At 38.7% G+C, this 20,489-nt stretch overlaps 2 protein-coding genes and 1 long non-coding RNA gene across 5 annotated transcripts in view; 2 read left to right on the forward strand and 1 right to left on the reverse strand.

Annotated features, from left to right (window-relative positions):
• Window positions 1–20,489, forward strand: part of LOC148726108 (uncharacterized) — a 137,922-nt gene that overhangs the window by 109,033 nt on the left and 8,400 nt on the right. The window lies entirely within an intron of this gene.
• On the reverse strand, window positions 700–18,977 carry LOC111328465 (uncharacterized). 3 transcript variants are annotated; one of them, XR_015989242.1, is made up of 5 exons: window positions 18,585–18,977; window positions 14,583–14,924; window positions 11,680–11,744; window positions 11,487–11,519; window positions 700–1,777 (listed from the first exon to the last, which is right to left on the reverse strand). It is a non-coding gene; the product is annotated as an uncharacterized LOC111328465 (long non-coding RNA). The 3 variants fall into 3 exon arrangements; XR_015989244.1 differs by lacking the exons at window positions 700–1,777; window positions 11,487–11,519; window positions 11,680–11,744 and adding an exon at window positions 12,179–12,336 and having other exon boundaries at window positions 18,585–18,969; XR_015989243.1 differs by lacking the exons at window positions 700–1,777; window positions 11,487–11,519; window positions 11,680–11,744 and adding an exon at window positions 12,179–13,104 and having other exon boundaries at window positions 18,585–18,967.
• LOC148726118 (uncharacterized) lies at window positions 6,748–11,556 on the forward strand. Its single transcript, XM_088726584.1, has one exon. The coding sequence runs from the start codon at window positions 7,000–7,002 to the stop codon at window positions 10,657–10,659; it is 3,660 nt and encodes a 1,219-aa protein (XP_088582710.1). The 5' UTR covers window positions 6,748–6,999; the 3' UTR covers window positions 10,660–11,556.

The raw sequence follows: 20,489 nt of genomic DNA on the forward strand, positions 1-20,489 counted from the left end.
AAGAAAATTGACAGGTATCAGATGTTAATTTTTTTGTTCTTCTCGTTTATCTCGAACAAACGGTTCAATAGCAAGTAACAAACGGGGTTTAAAGGCTGGTTTTCACTTGCGATGGAATCGTAGTCGGAGTCGTAATCAGAAGCGTGGAGCGATACGATCTAGTGGAAATCAAACCGACGGAGTCGGAAGCAGAAGACCGATTCTGCCTATGACTCCATCACTTACGATCTAATGAAAACTGCATTGTCGGAGTCGGAAGCGGAAGCGGAAGAATAAACCAATCACAATGCTCGATTCCATCTTTCCAAAATGCACAAATAGCCGTAACAAATTTAAACGTTTGAGCTTGACTGAAAAAATACGAAATCAAAAGTTAAAATACTCGAAACCTACCGAAAGTCACCGAAAGTACAATTCACGATCACCAAGTCGTAGTTCGCTGACGAGGTTAGCATACCCTTCCTAAGCTGCTCGACGTCGATAGATATCACGAACACAAAATTTCTTTCTTTTTCGAACGGTATTATTCCTGTATTGTGTGTGCCTGCGCAAAATAATGATTAATAAGAGCCAAAGTTGCTCTTCGTCCGCCATGTTGTCTTTGGCGCCAAAGTTTGTACTTACGCTCTAATTCGCTGCGCTCAGACGCACGTAAATTAATTTCTCTTTAAATACTATAGAAATACAACACCAAAGGAATGATGGTTGGATGCTCAGGCAATCCAAGCTCACATTTATTCATACAATTGACGAAAGAATATTACAATTAAGGTACCCTAACTGCTACAATCCCAAGTTATCAGTTATTTCTAGACGCTTAATTACGTCTTCAAGGACATACATGTCTTTAGCACAGTCCGACATCCAGCGACCATGTAATTGAAGTAAACGTTCCGATAAGTTGGTGCTGTTGCTAACAACAGATGTAGCCCCTCCCGATCTTAAGCTATGCAGGCCATACAACTTGTAATCCAAGCCAAGATCCTTAAGACAATTCTTAAATACTTCCCTACGTCTCGTATACGAGAGCTTGCTTCCATATAACTTGTAAGTATCGGAAGATTTGAACAATCTTAAAGGTCTAAAGAGTGGCAAATTGCTGTTGAGATCTACCTCAGCCATCAGAATGTTTCTTTCTAGGAGGGGAACAGGACAATATCTACTGAACAATTTCTCACTATAAACCTTATTCCATTCTCTGTACGCGTATTTTTGGCACGGGGAACAAACACACACAAATGATTAGGCAAAAATTCCAGATGGCTAATCAAAATATTGCTAAATTCATCATAGCGAAGAAACCCCGCGAAACCTAACGAGCACATGCAAGCTAAACGCAAGGTTAGCTGAAGGAGCATACTTATCAATGATTTTCTTAATAATATCGGCAGAGATGGGTTCCTTCTTAGAAACAGCTGGTTTGGTGCGTTTAGCTGCTTCTAATAAATTATGGCAAATTGCTGCATCCAAAGGATTGCTAATGATGCCAGGAATAAAGGAATGAAATCATTTAAGGGCTGTATGTGTCAACGATAGTGTTGCATAAGACTTGGATCTAACGTATACCTCGTGAAGGTAAGAAATTAGAACCGAAACCGAGAAAGGAGGCGACGGCTGAATACCGGAGAAATTACACCATCTTGAGAACTTTACGATTTATTTTGTATCTTTTAACTGTGGAATCCGCCTTAAAGTTCATTAAAAAGGACAGAAGATCTTTGGTGTTTGGTTTCACGTGGTCGGGGACGTTGTCCCAATAACCTTGAGTGGTAAACATCTGATGAAAACAAAAGAAGACAAGACAAAAGAGGACGGAAAACATTTAAAAGAAACGCCGCAAACTAAAATACAAGATTCAAAACAACAACCGGTCTCCGAAAACAGGCATGCGGCACCTTTCTATCGTATGCACAAGCGTTCTACTACCACGTAAACTACCTCAGAATATAAGCTGGAGACGATAAAGAGCCCTCCTAATCCGAGGCCAGCGCCCTCTTGTCGATGTATAATCGGACAAGTGTCCTTATACCTACCAAGCAAATCTCAACTTAATCATTACTGATCATCCTAAGAGTTACAGGGACCCGGTGGTCAAGCAATCAAAACTTCATACGGACCACTAACATTTGTCCAAAAAATCTCTTAGAGCGTAACAACGAATTGGTGTTCCGAACATGCTTCAGAACAGTCCTTCCCCTGAACAACTTATAATCTATCACAAAACTAAAAAATTTTCTAGCAATGATAGACCAAAAATACGACGAAGGCCAAAATGGTACGACTTAAGTAGCCACAGCCTTGGATATATACAAATAGTGAATTGTTCTATGGATTAGATTTACCGGGGGCACAACGAGGAAATTTTTCCCTGTCAGATTCTGGACGAAGAAATCCACGCCGCTACAACCTGGATTCCAAAATCTTGAAAAATACTTGTTGATCTTCTTATTATAGAAATTGGAAAAACAGTCCACTGTATGTCGCCTTCAAGTATAATCCAGGAATTCAGAACAGGAAGTTGCGATTTGCTAATCATCTACATCAATAATACGACTAATGAAGTCCGCCCTATCAAGATTAGTTCGGGGAATCCATTTTACTTCCAATTCGATTTCATTATCGACGCAAAACTGAAAAATCTTAAGGGCTACAACGTGTAGATCTTTCCTCATGCTTCCAACTTAGATAATTCTAAAAGCATTTTGACTGCCAGAAAACCATTTAATGTAAGCGCCATTAAGAAGGGGCAAAAATGACTCAAGAGCAAATATAATAGCTGTTAACTCCCTCCAAGTAGTCCCTCTCACACACGTGATAATCCTATTGTGTTTCCACGCGAAGAGGAGGTTAGTGAGTTCAGAACAATGGCAACTCAAATTGGACGCCATGTTTACATTCGGTGTATACACATAGTGTTTCAGTGACAGTAAAGATCAGATGACGAGTGAAAAAGTCATTTAGTTTCGATTTAAAGTCGTAAGCTGTCCGCGCTTAATTCTTTTTTTTTTTACCAACAAATTAATCCCAGAAAATGGTCAGCTGTTTTAAAATCCTTTTACAAAGAGAAGTTATTTTCCTAGAATATCAATGTATTAAAGAGAATTGAGTCTCTCTAGTAAATAGAGGTTACCGGCGAAGAAATTAACTAAACCGAACAACATTTTCAAAATATTAGATTACTCATGGGAAGTATCGAATTCTAGACGTAATGTTTCAGTGACAGTGTAATGAACATTGAAAAAAAGGGACTTTGATTACGTAATTACCGTCGGTCTGATTGAAAGCAGCTTGAGTTCTGTTTTGTTTCATTATCAAGTTTACCCCTAAGTTTTTCGTGTGATATTGTTCACAGATTAAATCGCTTACGTAGCTAGGCGTTCCTGTTTAAACCGGTTTACAGTGATAGCCTTATAAGAGAACGCCCTCCTTATTATTGTGGAGTTGAAGTTAGGGGATCGAAGGGGTCACATCGGAGTATTTTATTAACGTTTTGTCTGTTCGAGTTACGCAACGTTGGAGTTTCTTTACGCCTTTAAGACAAGATCAGATGTAGATTGCAGTCTATTTTATTCCGTTTTGTTTTACTTTCGCTTCATTTTGTTATTATTCTTGGCGCTTTTCCTTATCCTGTACATTGTAATTTTCTCCTTTTAGTTTCACCGCACGTGTAAAAAATACTGAGAAGTTAATCAATGCTTGACCATATTGTTACTTCATATTAGAAGACGAAACGAAATGCATAATGCCTCGATATACGTAAAATTTGGGTCGGTGGTTGTCCTTCAAAGTAACAGTTATTGAGGTGAAGCCACTAGCTACACTTCGTGTCTTGCCTTGATGTTCTCCGGTGTCTTTCGGTGCTTATTATTTTATCTTCTTAGTTCGACATTCGCACTCGATACACATTTGAGTTCTCCCCATTTGTGATTTCTGACTCACAGCCAATTGTACATTACGTTTTCAGGTTTTTCTTTTTTTCTAAGAATCCACAGAAAGAAAGCAAAATCAGAACATATCATGTTTGTTCTTTGTTTTCCGTTATACTTTTTAACACCACTTCGTTGATCTCTTCACAAAGAAACTCCACTGATGTAGGGTCTGTTACTCGGAGTTTACAATTCCTGATGTATATATTAAACAAACACACTGCAGTTTCGCGTATTCCTCACGTGCCTCCTTGATGTAGCCTTTATTTAACTTTGATGCACAAACCCAGAATTTTTTAACATTTGAACGAATTGCTGCTACCTGGAACCCTGTTGTGAAAATCTATTACTGCCGACCACACCATTTGTTTTTTAAAACGCAACATGAAAATGTTTCTGGAATAATTAGGTTGTTTTCAGCAAATTCCCCAAAGATGAGTACATTACCTTTATCCGTCGATAAAGATACAACAACTCCGAAAAATATCTGAGTTAAGTCCGATTTCGACTTCTTCAGAGTTTTCTTTTACTTCACTATCCAACGGTGCTTCGTAGAGTATATAAGTAACGCCCAAAACGAGAGAACCGGTTGGACAGGTTTCCTCGCATCGGGCAAGCGACGAATTGGATTGAGGTTACGAAAAAAAAAATGGCGAACGATTTAAAATATTTTCCAGATGACGAAGATTCGGAATGGCTGGCGAATATTAATCCAAGTTTTTTAGATGATTCGAACGAAGAAAAGCAGTTCGACGACAAGTTTCATCATTTATTGAAGAAAATACCGCGTCAATTCTCTTCCGCCATTTATGTCACGCATTTCCCAAAAATAAATATCCGCGAAATTGACCCTCACTAAAAAAAAAATTTGGCGTGTTTGATAAAAAAATCTCTCATTAAACATTTTGTTGTGTAGTATCCCTGAGTATTTTTACTCGCTATTTATATTTTGACTCGACCTACGAGCTCGTCAATATAATTCTAATTATAATAATAATAATAATAATAAAAGTACGGACACTTAAGTACGGACCCCTTCGCTGGGAACTAAGGCAGCAGTTCCCAGGCTACGAGATGAAGCAATATACCATCATTATGGATGCCCTCGGGGGGTGGTCACGGGAGCTGGATGTCATCATGCGCGAGCTGGTGGGAGGCAGAAGCACAGACGTACTGCGAAAGATGCAGAGGGCAGTGCTCTCGGGCACGCTGAATATTGCCCGGACTTTCAAGGTGGCAGTTTGAATTCCTGTTAGAAGGAGGACCGTACACACAACGGAAAAGCTTTTTGGGATTAGTTAATGTACATTTATTTTTTACTCCATAGCTCACATGTTGCGACTTTCGCCCTGTGCTGCCTGATTAGAATGTAGCATTCAGTTGATTTCTCTGCGATCATAATAATAATAACAATAATACTAATTTGATATTTATATTGCGCAAATTAACGTATGGATATGATCAAATGCGCACCACAACACTTTTCGAGGGACTTTGGCCGGACTGCATCAGCAGATTACAAACAATCGAAGGAAACTTATTTTTAAGATCTAGATGCCCCCTCCCCCCAATTCCCAATAAACAGGCCAGACCACATCACAGTAATCTCGTGAGTGGGTTCTTCAATGTCCCCTGCCTAACAAAATTAACTAATTAATAGATGCAGGAAACGGGACCTAGGTTTATTCGTCCTTATCCGAGAAGGCTAGAATGTCTATCCATTTCTTGATATTAGAGAAAAGTAGCGCATTCTCCTCAGTTATTTAAGACCTTGAGTGTCGATCCGGCCGGGGCTCGAGCGCTCGACCTCGACCTCCCGCACAACAGTCCAGCGCTCTAACCAATCTTCGGCAGAACTCGAAAATACTCCGCGATACTACACAACAAAACGTTTAATAACATTTAATTTATTATCCAAATGTGCTTCGCAGAGTAAAAACAACGCCCAAAAGAAGTACAAATATCTCGCGGTTGTTGTACTCCAGAGAGAGAACCAGTAAGACATTCGCCCGCACTGAAATAACAATTTGCCATGTTGGATAATAAATCTCATATTAGACGTTCTGTTGTGTTGTATCGCTGAGTATTTTACGAGTTGTGCCGTATTTTTCAAAATACGGCACAATAGTGTTTGGCCTCCTAGTTTTCAGTGAGAAATGCATGGCTTTACTTTCCTACGAGAGTGTCCGCCGTATATTTTCCAAATACTGCACAACTCGTAAAATACTCAGCGATACGACACAACAAAACGTTTAACAAGATATCTATATATATTCAAGTGTCTGTTTGTCGGACAACGCTTTTCGTGGTAGCTTAAAAACCCTTTTTCAGAACTATAGGTTTGCGGAAAGGCTGGTGGTAAAAATCGTGTATGTATTGACGGTTGACAAATGACCACATTGAGACCGTCTTCAAGCGGGGACGAAAGTTTTCAGTTCTATTTCAGAGGAGTAAGCATTCTTTTAAAATTAACAAGAAAGAGCGGGTATATAATAGTGGTTATTGTTATTTGGAGAATACAAGGGTGCTCTGCAGTTATGCAAATTCTTAGTGTTAGTAAAAAATGCATGGTTTCACTTTCCTACGAGAATGTCCGCTTTCTCAGTTACTGATGAGTCACAATTTGCAGATAAACAGATGAAACAGAGAAAACATGTGATTTTGCAAACTCTGTGGGGAAATGGAAGTCGAGGACCGCAATCAAGTCATTGGGAGGTTTTCATACTCAGTAAAAAGCCCTTACAATAATATCAACTCACGATTTCTCCTCACACCTGAAAACGTTTCTATGGCGCCTCTTTCAAAGAAATTTCAAATAAATCTGACGTATTTCAAATAAGGAAAAATTTGACCCAAGCCTTTCATTTTCCTGCTTCGGTTTCCCATGTAGTCGAGAAAATGATAGCGTGCGAGAACAAATCATCGAGAGCCGTAAGTTTGCCAGGAGTTCAAATTGCAGTTTTTCCATAAATAAACTAAAAATCTGAAACAATGCGTAACCGAAGTCCACACGCCAATTTATAAAGCGTTTTTCATTTCATCGAAACAGCGTGAATGCAACAGCATTGAAACGATGGATCATCTCAAAGAACTAATTGCGCCAAAAACCTTCAACAAAATTAGCTATGCCGCAGTTTTAATTTGGTTTATGATCAGCGCAGTCTTCTTTGGCATTTTTGCTGAAGTGGAGAACAGTGAAGAAAGATTTGACTTCCGCTGTGGTGGAGCGAGGAGCGAATACACCGACCTCGTCCGTGGAAAATGTTTCGAGAAGTACGAGAAAGAGTACAACAATCACGGCGTTCCTATATATGGCTTCGTGATCATCAATTTCGGCCTTATTGGAATCGTATGTGCTATGTACTCCCAATCAGTGAGACATACAGTCGATCATTTGTCCTCAAGTAACCGTAACGGAGATCCCGAGAGCGGACTGTCGCACGACCAAGGGAACTCAAGAGGGCCAGAAAGAAACCGCGGACAGAAACTTTTCATCGCTTATTGTTGTCAACTATCCACAAGACTTGTCTTAGGAATTCTCTTCATAGTCCTACAAACTCAGTGGCTTTATTCTTTACAGTTTTCCTCAAAGTTTGACTGTTATTTTAACTATGAAACCAATCAGCCAAGGAATTCATCTAACGCCACCCCAAACAATACTCACGAATGTTACAATCGACGAGCGGAAAAGAAAACCTTCTGGATGTGCTTTCTCCTTGTAGTGAATGGAACTTTTGTCGCTGGCATTCTGATTGAGACCGTCTACATTTTGTTACGAGCATGGAAAGAAAGGAGATTCACGCAAGACTCAGAGTTTCTAAAAACCCATTTAAATCCCACTGATGACAAGTCCCTTCAGGAACCTGAAAGGCAAGAAGGAAGAAGAGAACATGAACTTATTCCACTTCCGCTGAGAGAGCGTGAACACCTTTCTACCCAAGTCAGGATTTTCCAAGAGCCTCCACAAGATCCCGTTGTCGTACTTCAATCTCGAATCCAAATGGAGTCCCATCGAGAACTACAACAGCCAGATGGAGGGTGGGGAAATGAGCACTCTGAACAGCTTCAAATAATCATCACCAAAACTAAGAAAAAGATTAAAAAAGACACCGATTCTCTAGCCGAACTCCGATCACCGTTTTCAGGTTCTCCCGGGGAACAAACAGCTACTAACCCACCTCCGCTAAAAGAGCCTGAACACTATCCTAACCAAGTCAAGGTGTGCGAAGAGCCTCCACGAGATCCTGTTTTCGAGTCGAGTCAAGAACCACAGCAGCCAGATGGAAGGAAGGGAAATGAGAACTCTGAACAGCTTCAAATATTCATTGCAGAAACAAAGAAAAAGATTAAAAATGACACCCATTATCTCGCCGCACTCCGATCACCGTTTTCAGGTCCCCCAGGGGAACAAACAGCTGCCAAACATTTGACTCTGGATCAGATTTACACAAACCTGGTGGTCATTCCCGACAGGGCTATCTACCACTTTACTACAGACAGACAAGAGCAACTCAAAGTTTATCCAAAGTCGCGCAACGAAGAATCACAACCGAAAAGCCTCAATGACCTCTTAAATGATGAAAATAAGAAAGTCCTTGTTGTTGGTCGTCCTGGAATCGGCAAAACGTTATGTTGTACCAAAATTCTTAGAGACTGGGCATTTAATAGAGTTTTTAACGCAACATCCGGTGCAAAAATCCATTTTGATGCTGCTTTCTTGGTGAAATTCAGGAGATTTGATTCGGAAAACTACCTTAGCCTCAGAGAACTACTGATCATGTCAGAACATTCTCCCTCAAATCACCTGGACGATGAAGTCTGGAAGCACATCCTGCAGCACCCTGAGAATGTCCTTATACTTTTTGATGGATTTGACGAATTTAAACATGGCGCGAACATGGCCGTCCTGAAGCCTCCCACTCCCAGCATCGAAGAAAAGATGTCGCTCGAAATCCTTTATCAGTTGCTCGTGACCGGGGAACTCCTCAAAGATGCGTCGGTTGTGACGACTACGAGACCTACGGCTTTGGAAGGCATCGAAGATCTTAAGTTCGACAAAATCTTAGAAATCCTAGGGTTTTCAACCGAGCAAATTAAAGAATATGTTTACAAATTCGCTGTGAATGACGAACAAGCAGGCGAAAAACTATGGCGACACATCAGCAGCAACATGAACTTACTTTCCCTCTGTTATATCCCTGTGAACAGCTTCATTATTTGCTCAAGTCTGTCACAGATATCGCAGTTCGAAAGTTCCGCTAGCGGTACCCTCCCTTCCAAATTAACAAAGATTTACAAGATTGCAGTGAGAGTGTTTTATTTCAAACACACGAAAGAACTTCGCGATAAACGCTTCACTCGCCAGCGCCTTCTTTCAGATAAACTACCAACTGAAGTGGAAAACAAATTCGAGACACTAGGAAGAGTGGCCTATGAAGGAATTAAAGAAGGGAAGCTGGTCCTTGAAGGAAACGAAGTACGTGGAATGGAGGACAGCGCTCTCTTCCATCGCTTACCCGACCGTCAAAGTGAAGCGTTTCAATACAAACCACAATTCTGCTTCATTCACTTAACAATGCAAGAGTTTTTCGCTGCGAGGCACCTAGTTAATACAATGACGGAAAGTGAACTGACGGAATTTGTTTCCCAAAACATCAAGGATGGAAAATGGCAACTGGTTTTCCAGTTCCTAGCAGGTCTAATGAACGATAAAGAAAACCTACCGAGCGAAATTATCACAGACCTTCTTCCTGTGGAAACTGAAAAGAAAACTGTTGACGACTATGAACTGTTGTCAGAGAGTGAAACGCAAAGGAAAGTAACCATGTGGCCGACTCGAGGAAAACGGTATTTAGCAATGACATTGTTCAAATGTTTTAATGAAAGTGATAGAATGCAATCGATAGTTCAGAAAAAACTACAACAAATTAACTTTAACGGTTTAAATTTTATTGGAAGTGACCTCACAGCTGTTGATTGCTCTTCGTTAGTAAATGTAATTATGGATGTTCAACAAATTTCACATCTAGAATTGAGTGAAAATAACCTGGGTCCTCTAGGTTGTTTTGAGATTTGTAAATTGTTAAAATGTAGGAAATGTCAACTGAGCTGGTTAGACCTCGAACGAAATCAATTGAAAGATGAAGGAGCAAAGTATTTAGCTGACGCCATCACAAGCAACAACTGTCAGCTACGCACGTTATACCTCAAATACAATAACATCACAGACACAGGAGCACAGCACTTGGCTGACGCCATTACAAACAGCAACTGTCAGCTACGCACGTTAAACCTCTACCACAATAACATCACAGACACAGGAGCACAGCACTTGACTCACGCCATTACACACAGCAACTGTCAGCTACGCACGTTACACCTCAACAGCAATAACATCACAGACACAGGAGCACAGCACTTGGCTGAAGCCATTACAAACAGCAACTGTCAGCTACGCACGTTAAACCTCAACAGCAATAACATCACAGACATAGGAGCACAGCACTTGGCTGAAGCCATTACAAACAACAACTGTCAGCTACACACGTTAGACCTCACAAACAATAACATCAGAGACACAGGAGCACAGCACTTGGCTGACGCCATTACAAACAACAACTGTCAGCTACACACGTTATACCTCTCATACAATAGAAACATCACAGAAGCAGGTAAGCAACATGCACGTAGTTTAGTAAGTAAGGGTAAGTCTAAGTGTAAGCTAGATATTTAAGCCTCGGCAATTGCAATTGTAAACTGTAAACAAATTATCTGAACTACTTACTTTTCAAAATCTTACTATTCAATGTTAACTGTGAGGTAACCAGCTCAGTGACAACCTACAATCCAGAAACTTAAAACGCGAAGGAAAACAGACTAGGTTTGAAAGGCGCTCACGGCCGACAGATTATTTGAACCGGATCGAAATAAAGAAAAATGAACCAATGAACATGTTTATTGAGAGGAAAGGATGTCAATCTTTTTTATGCGAACCAATAATATTGAAGTGAAAAAACAAAGAGAGCCGGCAAATCTCGGACCTCTCAGGAAACTGTATCGTTTCATGATTGGTTAGTTTCGATCCTAAATTGAATGCAAGCTTCTGTATGTTTTGATCGCCTATGCCTGTCGCAAGGAATAGTTTCCAGTTAAGTTTATCGAAGTTCTTTTGGAGATCAAAAGCGGATCGGATGAGTTACTTTCAGTACAGATTATAGATAGAACACATTTGTTTTATAGTTTGTTTTCCCTTTCGATTGAAGCGATCAGGTTCAAGTAATTTCATATCAACTGCCATTGAAATCCTAGCCAATTGTAAATAAACTCGTCGCGTGCATGAAAGAAAAGTTATTTCGGTAGTGAGAGATTTAAATCATATCAATTTTGCTTAAGTTTCTACAACTGATGTACATACTAGCGAACTTTTGTACATATTTAGCGAACTTCTGTACATATCTAGGGCCTGTTATTTGCCCGGTCTAATGAACTGTCCATAAGTAGTATTGTACTGCAAAATCGGAAGATGAAGAATCAGCCTTTGTAGTTAAGATCTCAACTTACCAGTACTTGTTAATAGAGCCAGAACTCCCAAACCTATCAGTGTGGAATAAATTTTGTAAATGATTGTGAACTTTGTGTAGTGATCTTTTTATCCCCTATTATTAGAGACAACTTGAAAGCAATGGCGAAGAGTGATGGGGGCGGCGGGGGGGGGATGTAGCCTTCCTAATTTCAAGAAAAAGAATACATTTACCTGAGAAATATGCCTCAAGTCTCCTTAAAAAGCTGTCTTCAACATCACCTACACTTGATGGCAAACTAAACAAAAAATAGTGGGGATTTACGGCACCTTTATTAAAACCCTCACCATATCTTAGTAAGAATGATTTCCCTCCCAATAATAAAACAGAAATTCTTCGCCACGTCTCAAACCAATGTGTAAGAAAGCTTTAAATGTGAATGACATGAAATAAATATCAGTCACGCATTCGCTTTAATACATTCCAACCTACCCACTCATTCAGAATATTGGCCAGATGGGAGGACACATGTTTTAAAAGCTTTTGCTGATGCAATGTTTATGACATCGATGGAACTTGGGAGCAAAGAAACAATCCTAACTAGATAAAAGAACTAAAACAAATCAGAGAACAGACATGAATTCCACAGGTAAAAGGAATGGCAAGAGAAGGCAAGGAAACTCCACAAAGTACTTGTTCCTGCTTAGGAAAAGCAAAACACTTCAGACTTCCTCCCAATTTTTCAACACTTTTAATCTGGATTTTTGATGGAAACAATACAAATTTATCCATTTCATTTTCCTGCCTCGGTTTCTCATATCAGTTTCCAATGAAGTTGAGAAAATGATGGCGTGCAAAGACAAATATTTGACAGCAGCTGGTAACTTTGCCTAGAGTTGAAATAGAAGTTGCAAAATAAACAAATTTAAAATTTGAAACAGTGAGTAACCAGAATTTCACAACCTTGGGTATAGAGCTATATTTCCATGTAAAAGAAACGTTGAAAATGGATAATAAGTTAAATTAAGGATAATCTGCCTCATGCAATATCACATCAGAAATGCAAATCTGCATACTATGGCCCAGTATGAGTTTAAATTTTGCCACATAAGGCGCACCATGTACAATAAATGATACATGCGGCTAAAACTTGGCTGATACATTGCCAACAACTTGGATTTATTATCAGCAAGAGCTTTTGACCTAAAACAGGGTTATAAACTTCTTGTATCAGCTGATGAGGGTATCAACTTACACTTGGTCAACATGTAGACCCAAAGCTGCCTTACATACACATAATCCCAGTTTTTAACTTAGTTGACTTTACGTAATTATTAATTTGCCAAAAAATTCTATTTTACATTGGTTGCTTGCTGTGATTAATTTGACTTTTGAGCAAGTGCAACACAATGGAAAATTATACATGTATTGTTGGCTTAGTGATAGAGCATGGAGCTGCAGAATCCAAAGCTCTACCTCTTGACTACTCATGAGGACTCATTTTTCCTTCTTTTTTCCACAATAATGAGGAGATAAAAAAGAACATCTTTCTCTAATATTTCTTTTGTCTGGTCTCAGAATGAAAATGCTCACGGGGAGATGCATGTCATAGAGTATCCAGTTTGGCATTGTCACCCAGACCTTTGTCCTCTTGGTTCCTAATTAAACAAGAAAAAAAAAAAAAAACTGGCCCAAGACTCAACTCCCTGTAGCATACATATTTTAAGGGAAGTGGGTTTTATTCAGTAATTAATGTTGTATGTTATTAACAACACAAATAACAATCTTTTTTGTATGCAAGCTTGTTGGAACTTAACCAAGCTGAGAGTTCTTAAGAAAGTTGTTTGTTTTAATTTGCAGTCTTCTGTTAAAGATCAGGAGGAGAATAATTAAAAAGATCTTTATGTCGCATGCTTTCAAATAATTAAAAAGATCTTTAATTTACATGATTTTGAATGTAGTTAACTGCACAGAAAGAAGGCCTCATGTACTTGACAAGAAAGAAAAGGTTAAGGGTGGGGGGGGGGGGGCAAAATTCTGCTTGTAAACAATGGAAGCAACAGGAAACCAGAAGCAAGAACCAAAATCCTATACCTTTAAAAAAAGTTTTTGTCTGTCAAAACAAATCCAACCAAATGAAACAAGATTTTCTACTGCTAAACTTTTACAGTGACAGAAGAATAACAAAGGAGAAAAGAAAGAGACAACAATTGTAGGCAACAATCCAGGGATTCAGAGAGCATCAAAGTCGGCTAAGGCTCTAGAAGGCCATGCTCTACTTTGGGGGAAAACTGGTAAAGGGGGGTGGGCAACTTGCTTTACTCCAGGGCCGGGTTGTTCAAAGGTCGGTTAAGAAAACCCGGGGTTAGTGTAAAATTTCATTTCAGATCTGAAAGCTTTAAAAGAAAATTCACTTGAATTCTATTTTTCTATGATTTAATGATTGAATGCTCTAAAAAGAATTGGGAAAATTATCCCAAAACAGCCTTTCAACAGAGAAATATAGAAACCGAGATTAACAACTAACCCTGAGTTAGCCCTAATCGGCCTTCGAACAACTGGGCCCAGGTGGTGAACTCCTAATATTGACAGGGGTGCAAACTTGCAATTTGTCGAAACCTCCATAAACCCTAACGCCCTTCTGAACTGAATTCCCAGTTTTCTGGGAATTCCTTGAAATTCTAAAAAATTCTCAACTATATAAATAAGCTCTGATTTGAAAAGCTTGGAATTACTGGGAATTTCTGGGAAAGGAAGGTTCAAGTTTTGCAAGGACTTGGAATTCCTAGGAATTCTCAGCTATACAAACTACCTATAAGTTAAGATTGGGTGGAATTTTTTGGGAATTTCTGGGAATTGAATTTGAGGCAATGTACATAACCCTGAATCTCAAATAATTCCAAGAAATTCTCAATACCTTGAAAGTGGAAGTTTTAAGACAAGGAGTAATTTTAGAGGTTTAAAACTTTGGTTCCCCCACAGAATGTACCAAGAGATATACCTGTATACGTTTATCATGAAATTTATTATTTAAAATGAGTTTTAGTAAATCTTAACATTAACATGCACTTTTTTACGTAAAGCAGCAGTCAATTATGTTAAATGTAAATTGTCAATCATAGATTTGCTTTCTAACCTCAAAGACCTCTTGGATTCCAAATGTCTCATGTCCACAGGTGTGCCAAAATCATACAAGATAAACATAACCATAAACATTGGAACACTTCGGAATGTGCACATCCATTTGTAGGCGAGAATTCCAACGCAACAAAGTCGCTTCCTTCTCTTGCACAAATGTTTCTTCGTTAGGAAAGGCACTTAACTCTCTTGGCACCACTGCTAGTTCTGTGGAAGCGAAAGACAATGGCTGTGTGGAAACGTGTTGCTGAACTCTTGTTGCGGTCAAACTATGTTGATTTGGGTACTGGTACACTGTCACCATCTAGTTATCTCTTATACTTCCTATGGTGGTATCCACCTGTTATAATAATGAGGGTATTTTTTATTTATTACAGTTTATGCAAATCTAGATTTAATTAAATAACCAAACAGATGCATAAATAAATACATAGACATAAACATAAACAGAATACATAAACAATGATGATGATGGAGAGGCAGCATCCAAAGGCATCCTAGACACCATACGAGGGATGCTCCCCAGAGAGATATAATATTGAAAAACAGTTATCATGGTAGAGAGTTTGATATCTAAGTAATACATTGAATCACATCTAAAATTTCTAAGTATTACCAATGAATGAAGTAACTTTGTGTTTAAGGCTAGAAATACTAGCAGAATCCTTTATATTATTTGGAAGACTGTTCCATTCATTCACAACACGGATAAAAAAGCTATATTTAAAAATATTTGTTCTACTGTATATGCTAACTAGGTCAAGAGAATCATTCTTCCTTAAGTTATAATCTACACTACGATCTTCACAGAAAAGCACCTTATCAGAAATATCCATATCATCATGCCCATTCATGAAATTGAATAAAAAATCAATATCCCTGATATATCTTCTATGAAATAAACTATGTAATTTTAATTTCTTTAATCTAAGATCATAATCCTCATCAGAGTTAAGAATAATTTGGATATATCAACAAAGTTGAAATGGTAAATTGGCCACCGTAATGATTACAAAAGCTGACGTTTCGAGCGTTAGCCCTTCGTCGGAGCGAATAGAGGAATTGTGGGTTGTGTGTGCTTTTAAAGGAGGAAATGGAGCTACGTTATTGGTGGGTGCACGGCAACGAGAAAAACATGAATAAATTAGTGGAATGAAAAGCGTTCATTGATCCCTGTGGGATTTAGACTGCCGGTTTGAAAGATGAGCTTTTGTTCAAGATTTTTACGGCTTTCCATGCCACCTAAGTGCAAGGAAGGACCGCAGATTGCCATAGGTTGCTTAGAATGATTGGGTAAATTAAAATGTCTAGCGACTGGTTTCGATGTGTCCTTGTCATTCATTTCCATGTCTCGAAGGTGTTCTCGGAATCGGTCACCTAGTCTTCTGCCTGTTTCGCCGATGTATATCTTTTTGCAATAAGTGCAAGTTATGCAATAGATTACATTAGCGGAGGTGCACATGAAGTGATCGGTGATCTTAATGGATCGTTTAGGTCCCGATATTTTATCAGTGTTGTGAATGAAAGGACACGTTTTGCATCGTGCACGAGCGCATTTAAAAGTGCCTGGTTGCTCATTAGTCTGAAAAGAACTTCTGACCAAAAAATTGCCTAAGTTTTTGTCGCGTTTGAATGAAATGAGCGGAGGCTGCGAAAAGATAGTGCCTGTCTCTGGATCGTTTTGAAGTAATTTGAAGTTTTTAAGAATGATGGATTTAACTGAGTGGTTGTGAGGGTGAAACGTGAGAGTGAATGGAATGCGGTCGGAATCTTCCTTATGCGACGTTTGTAGTGCTGAATGTCGATCAATAAGTTGAGCGCGGTGGTAACCCGCTTGAACGACGGAAACAGGGTAACCATGTTCATCGAAGAACTGGCACATTGACTCTGATTTGTGGTGAAAATCAGAGTCATTACTACATAAACGACGAAGTCTTAGAAACTGAGAAAAAGGAATGGAATTCTTAACGTGAGATGGATGAGAAGACGAATATAACAAGTAATTATGCGAGTCTGTAGGTTTGTAATACACACTAGTGCATAAACCGTTACCTTCAATTGAAACTTTGACGTCTAAGAAGGATAAAGAATTGTCAGAAATTTCCCAAGTATATTTCAGAGCCGGGTGAAAAGAATTGACTGCAGTTATGAATTGAGTGAGCTCCTCTCTGATAGAGGAGGTAGCGCCGATACAGTCGTCGATGTAGCGACCGTAGAGTTCAGGTTTGGACCCGTTGTATTGGCTGAAAAATTGGTGTTCGACAAAACCTACAAAAAGATTCGCATAGCTAGGTCCCATTTTGGTGCCCATGGCTACACCATTGGTTTGTTTGAAGAAGTTGTTTCCGAATGAAAAACAATTGAGTGTGAGCACTAGTTCGGCTCAGCGTAGTAGTGTTTCAGATTTAGGTTCCTTAACAGTACATTGATCAAAAAAATGTTTAAGGGCCAGAAGGCCTTCGCCATTAGGAATGACAGTGTAAAGAGACGTAATGTCCATGGTGAAAAGGAGTTTGTTTTGGCCGAGGAAATTAAAGTCTTGAAAAATTTGAAGAGCGTGTTGGCTGTCTTTAATATATGATGGTAAAGTTTTGACGATGGGAGCCATAATTTTGTCTAAATAGCTGGAGATAAGTTCGGTAGGGCAACTGCAAGCCGAGACAATGGGCCGACCCGGGTTGTTAGGTTTGTGAATTTTAGGTAAAAAGTAAATACGAGAAGTTCTAGGAGTGGTTATAATGAGATTCTTTGCTGTGGCCGGCAATTCTTGTTTAGTTATGAGTTGGTTGATCGTATTCTTGACGGAGTTTTGATTGCTGGCAGTGAGGTCTTTGTCGATCTTTTGATAAAAAGAGGTGTCAGAAAGTTGCCGCAAAGCTTCTTTTTGGTAGAGGTCGGTGCGCCAAACAACGACTGAGCCGCCCTTATCGGCCGCTTTGATAACTATGTCTTTGCGTTTTCTAAGACTTTTTAGAGCCGACCACTCTTCAGAAGAGAGATTAGAAAATTTGGTAATACGTTTGAAATTGAGTTTGTTGATATCGTGGCAGCATTTTTTGATAAAAAAGTCTAATGATGCGAATTGGCCCTCTGGGGGAGTCCATTTAGACTTTCGAGTCAGAAGTGTTTCGAAAGTGTCTTTGTTCGAGGTGTTAGAATCATCCTCTTTGTTGTGAAAAAAGGCTTTTAATTGAACGCGGCGAAGGAATTTTTCTACGTCTTGTTTAATTGAGAATTCGTCCGTTGTTTTAGAAATGGGAACGAAATTTAAGCCCTTACTGAGGACGGATTTTTCTGAATCGGAAAGTGAGAGGTTTTCTGGAATGGTAACTACAGTTTTGAGGTTTTCTGGTGATGAGTGGTTAGCGATTTGGGGACCGATAAGTTGGTCAAGTTTTTGGGCCTTCATTTGGTTTAAATGATTGAAAAGTTTCGAATTAGTTTCCTGAATTTTGGCGCGGATAGATTGTAATAAAACTGCTGGACAGATTTTGGAAAGTTCAGAGCGGCAATGTAGGATTTGTTCGGTGAGGCGATTACGTTTTTGGCACATAGCTCTAATGGTGATTCTCATGATGTTACGTGAAAAAGAATTTTGGGCGCATTGAATTTGGTGGTGGTATTGTTTGGTGAATGAAGATGCATGAAAATTGGAGCGAAAACCCTTGGAATAACTTTAGAATGAAGGCAACGACCGATGAAGTTTATGTGGCTACAAAACCTAGTTTTGGAGCCACATAAACTTCATCGGTCGTTGAGAATAAACTTAGTTGTCCTAGAGTTAAGAATAAACTTAGTTGCCCTCCTCTGAGTTGCCTCTAATTTATTGATATTGCGTTGTGTACGAGGATTCCAGGTTTCACATGAATACTCGAGCAGGGGTCTGACAAGACTGCAGTATAATGTTTTCAATGTAGTGATATCTTTCAAATCTCTGCATGTTCTTAAAACACGTTTTAAATCACATTCAAAGTTCTGATTGGCTTGTGATATTTCTCACCTTTGCCGTGAAGTACTCAACTGAAGTCAGGGCTTCCAAGTCTTCGTTTCCTCGACGACTTTTGGACACAAATCGTGCATTTGTATTACGCTCGATTCTTTTCGATTATTTCTACATAGAGTGAGTTCACATCATTATTTTTGTCATCGTAAAAACATGGATCTGAGGTTAATCTATTAATTCATTGTTCAAACGCAGAGTACCGGTGAGAGAAGTCACATTACTTTTCCGCGCTTCATTTGAGACTGCAATCGGGCAAGCCAGCGGATTCTATTTACAAGCTACTCTTGATCAGAAACAAACAAATGGCGCTCATCGGTGGTTCGCTGGTGCGTTTAAATTCTTTTATCAACTGTTTTGCTTAACAACTCTAAAGATGGGTTTTACCTTTTTTCAATGGGAAAAAGGGAATAGCGTGAGTGCTGTAAATGAAGGGCAAGTCGTTGGCGCCGTGCAGTTAAAAGAAGGGACAACAGTTCACTTGTCAACTGGCCGGTACAAGGGTCGAGCGGCAATTTATAAAGCTTCGATTTTGATTGTTTGTGGTGAGTAAAAATTGCGATATTCGGTAGAATCGAATCGGTCACTTGCATGTCACATTTTCTAAAGCGTACGCTTTATAATGAAACAAATACATCAGTAAGCTAAAGGTTTCAGGATTATTTTAGTCACGTTTGATAAGCTACGAGCCCAGCGAAAAAAGACAAACAGCAGCTTAGTCTCCAGTTTAGGATAACTTCATTACAATTTATTGTTACAGTTACAAGAAGATTTTCATTCAAATATTAATTAATTAATTGTAATTAAGCCCTTCACTCCAGAGTGTTAAGTCAAAATTGAGTAGAAATCTTTGAATTTAATTTTGCAGAATCAACAAAAATAAACAGTATAACATGAAAATGCTGCTTGACAGCTTACATTTGAATTTTAACACACAAGAGTTTTATGCAAAGAAGTTACAACCGCATAAAATTAAATGAAACCCTGACTCTGTGAGGAAAGAGTTAAATACTATTTGTATTATCATTCCAAATTAAATGATTAATTTAAAGACTAATTTTGGACTGATAGTATTTATTGCAATAAACATAGTTTATGATTCATTAGGACTATTTGAGTATTTGAGGATAATTTTTATTAAATTTTCAAGAAAAGTAAAAGAAATCAAATTTCATCCTAATATTACTACATGTTGATGTTAATATACAATTGAAAGTAATTTACGTGTAAACCTAAATTATGCACATAAATAAATTTCATTGACTGTTTGAATTTTTTAGTCAGGAGTTGATGCACGTATTTATTTTTTAGTAGTTGCCCCGAAGTTTTCCTCAAATTCCTAATAATTCTTAAATATTCCTGGAATTTCCGGCAAGTTTTAAGATTTACAGTCTTTCAGGGAAGTGATTAGTGCTCTGAGTTGGAAATCCTAGGAATTTCTAAGAATTCCAAGTCCTGTTGGCTATAAAGATGGAATTTTGGGGAATTTCTTGGTTTTTAGAACTAGAGTTGTTGCAGTTAGGAATTGAATTCCTGTTTGAACTTACCATGAACATTCACACCTCTTATTTCGAGTAATTTCTAGGAATTACTAAATACAGCATTTGTACTGAGCAAATGTTACTCGTACTCCAAGAACCACAAAGAACTCTTAATAATTAACGCTTCTAGAAGAATAGATTTTTTGTTTTTTTTTTTCAAAAATTACAACAACAACTCTCTTCTAACTGTCCCGGATGTTGCCACGTAACAAGTCACATGTTTCCATTACGTTCACGCTCTAACAAACTTCTCCCCCAAAGAAAAGTGTTGTCCGTCACACTTGCTCCTAAATAGGCATACGCAAAAAGCACAGATGAATAGGTTTCACATCCGTAAAGGGGAGTGCTACTGAAGGTTACACAC

Source organism: Stylophora pistillata, chromosome 7 (genome assembly GCF_964205215.1).
Source record: "Stylophora pistillata chromosome 7, jaStyPist1.2, whole genome shotgun sequence".
Taxonomy (NCBI): domain Eukaryota; kingdom Metazoa; phylum Cnidaria; class Anthozoa; order Scleractinia; family Pocilloporidae; genus Stylophora; species Stylophora pistillata.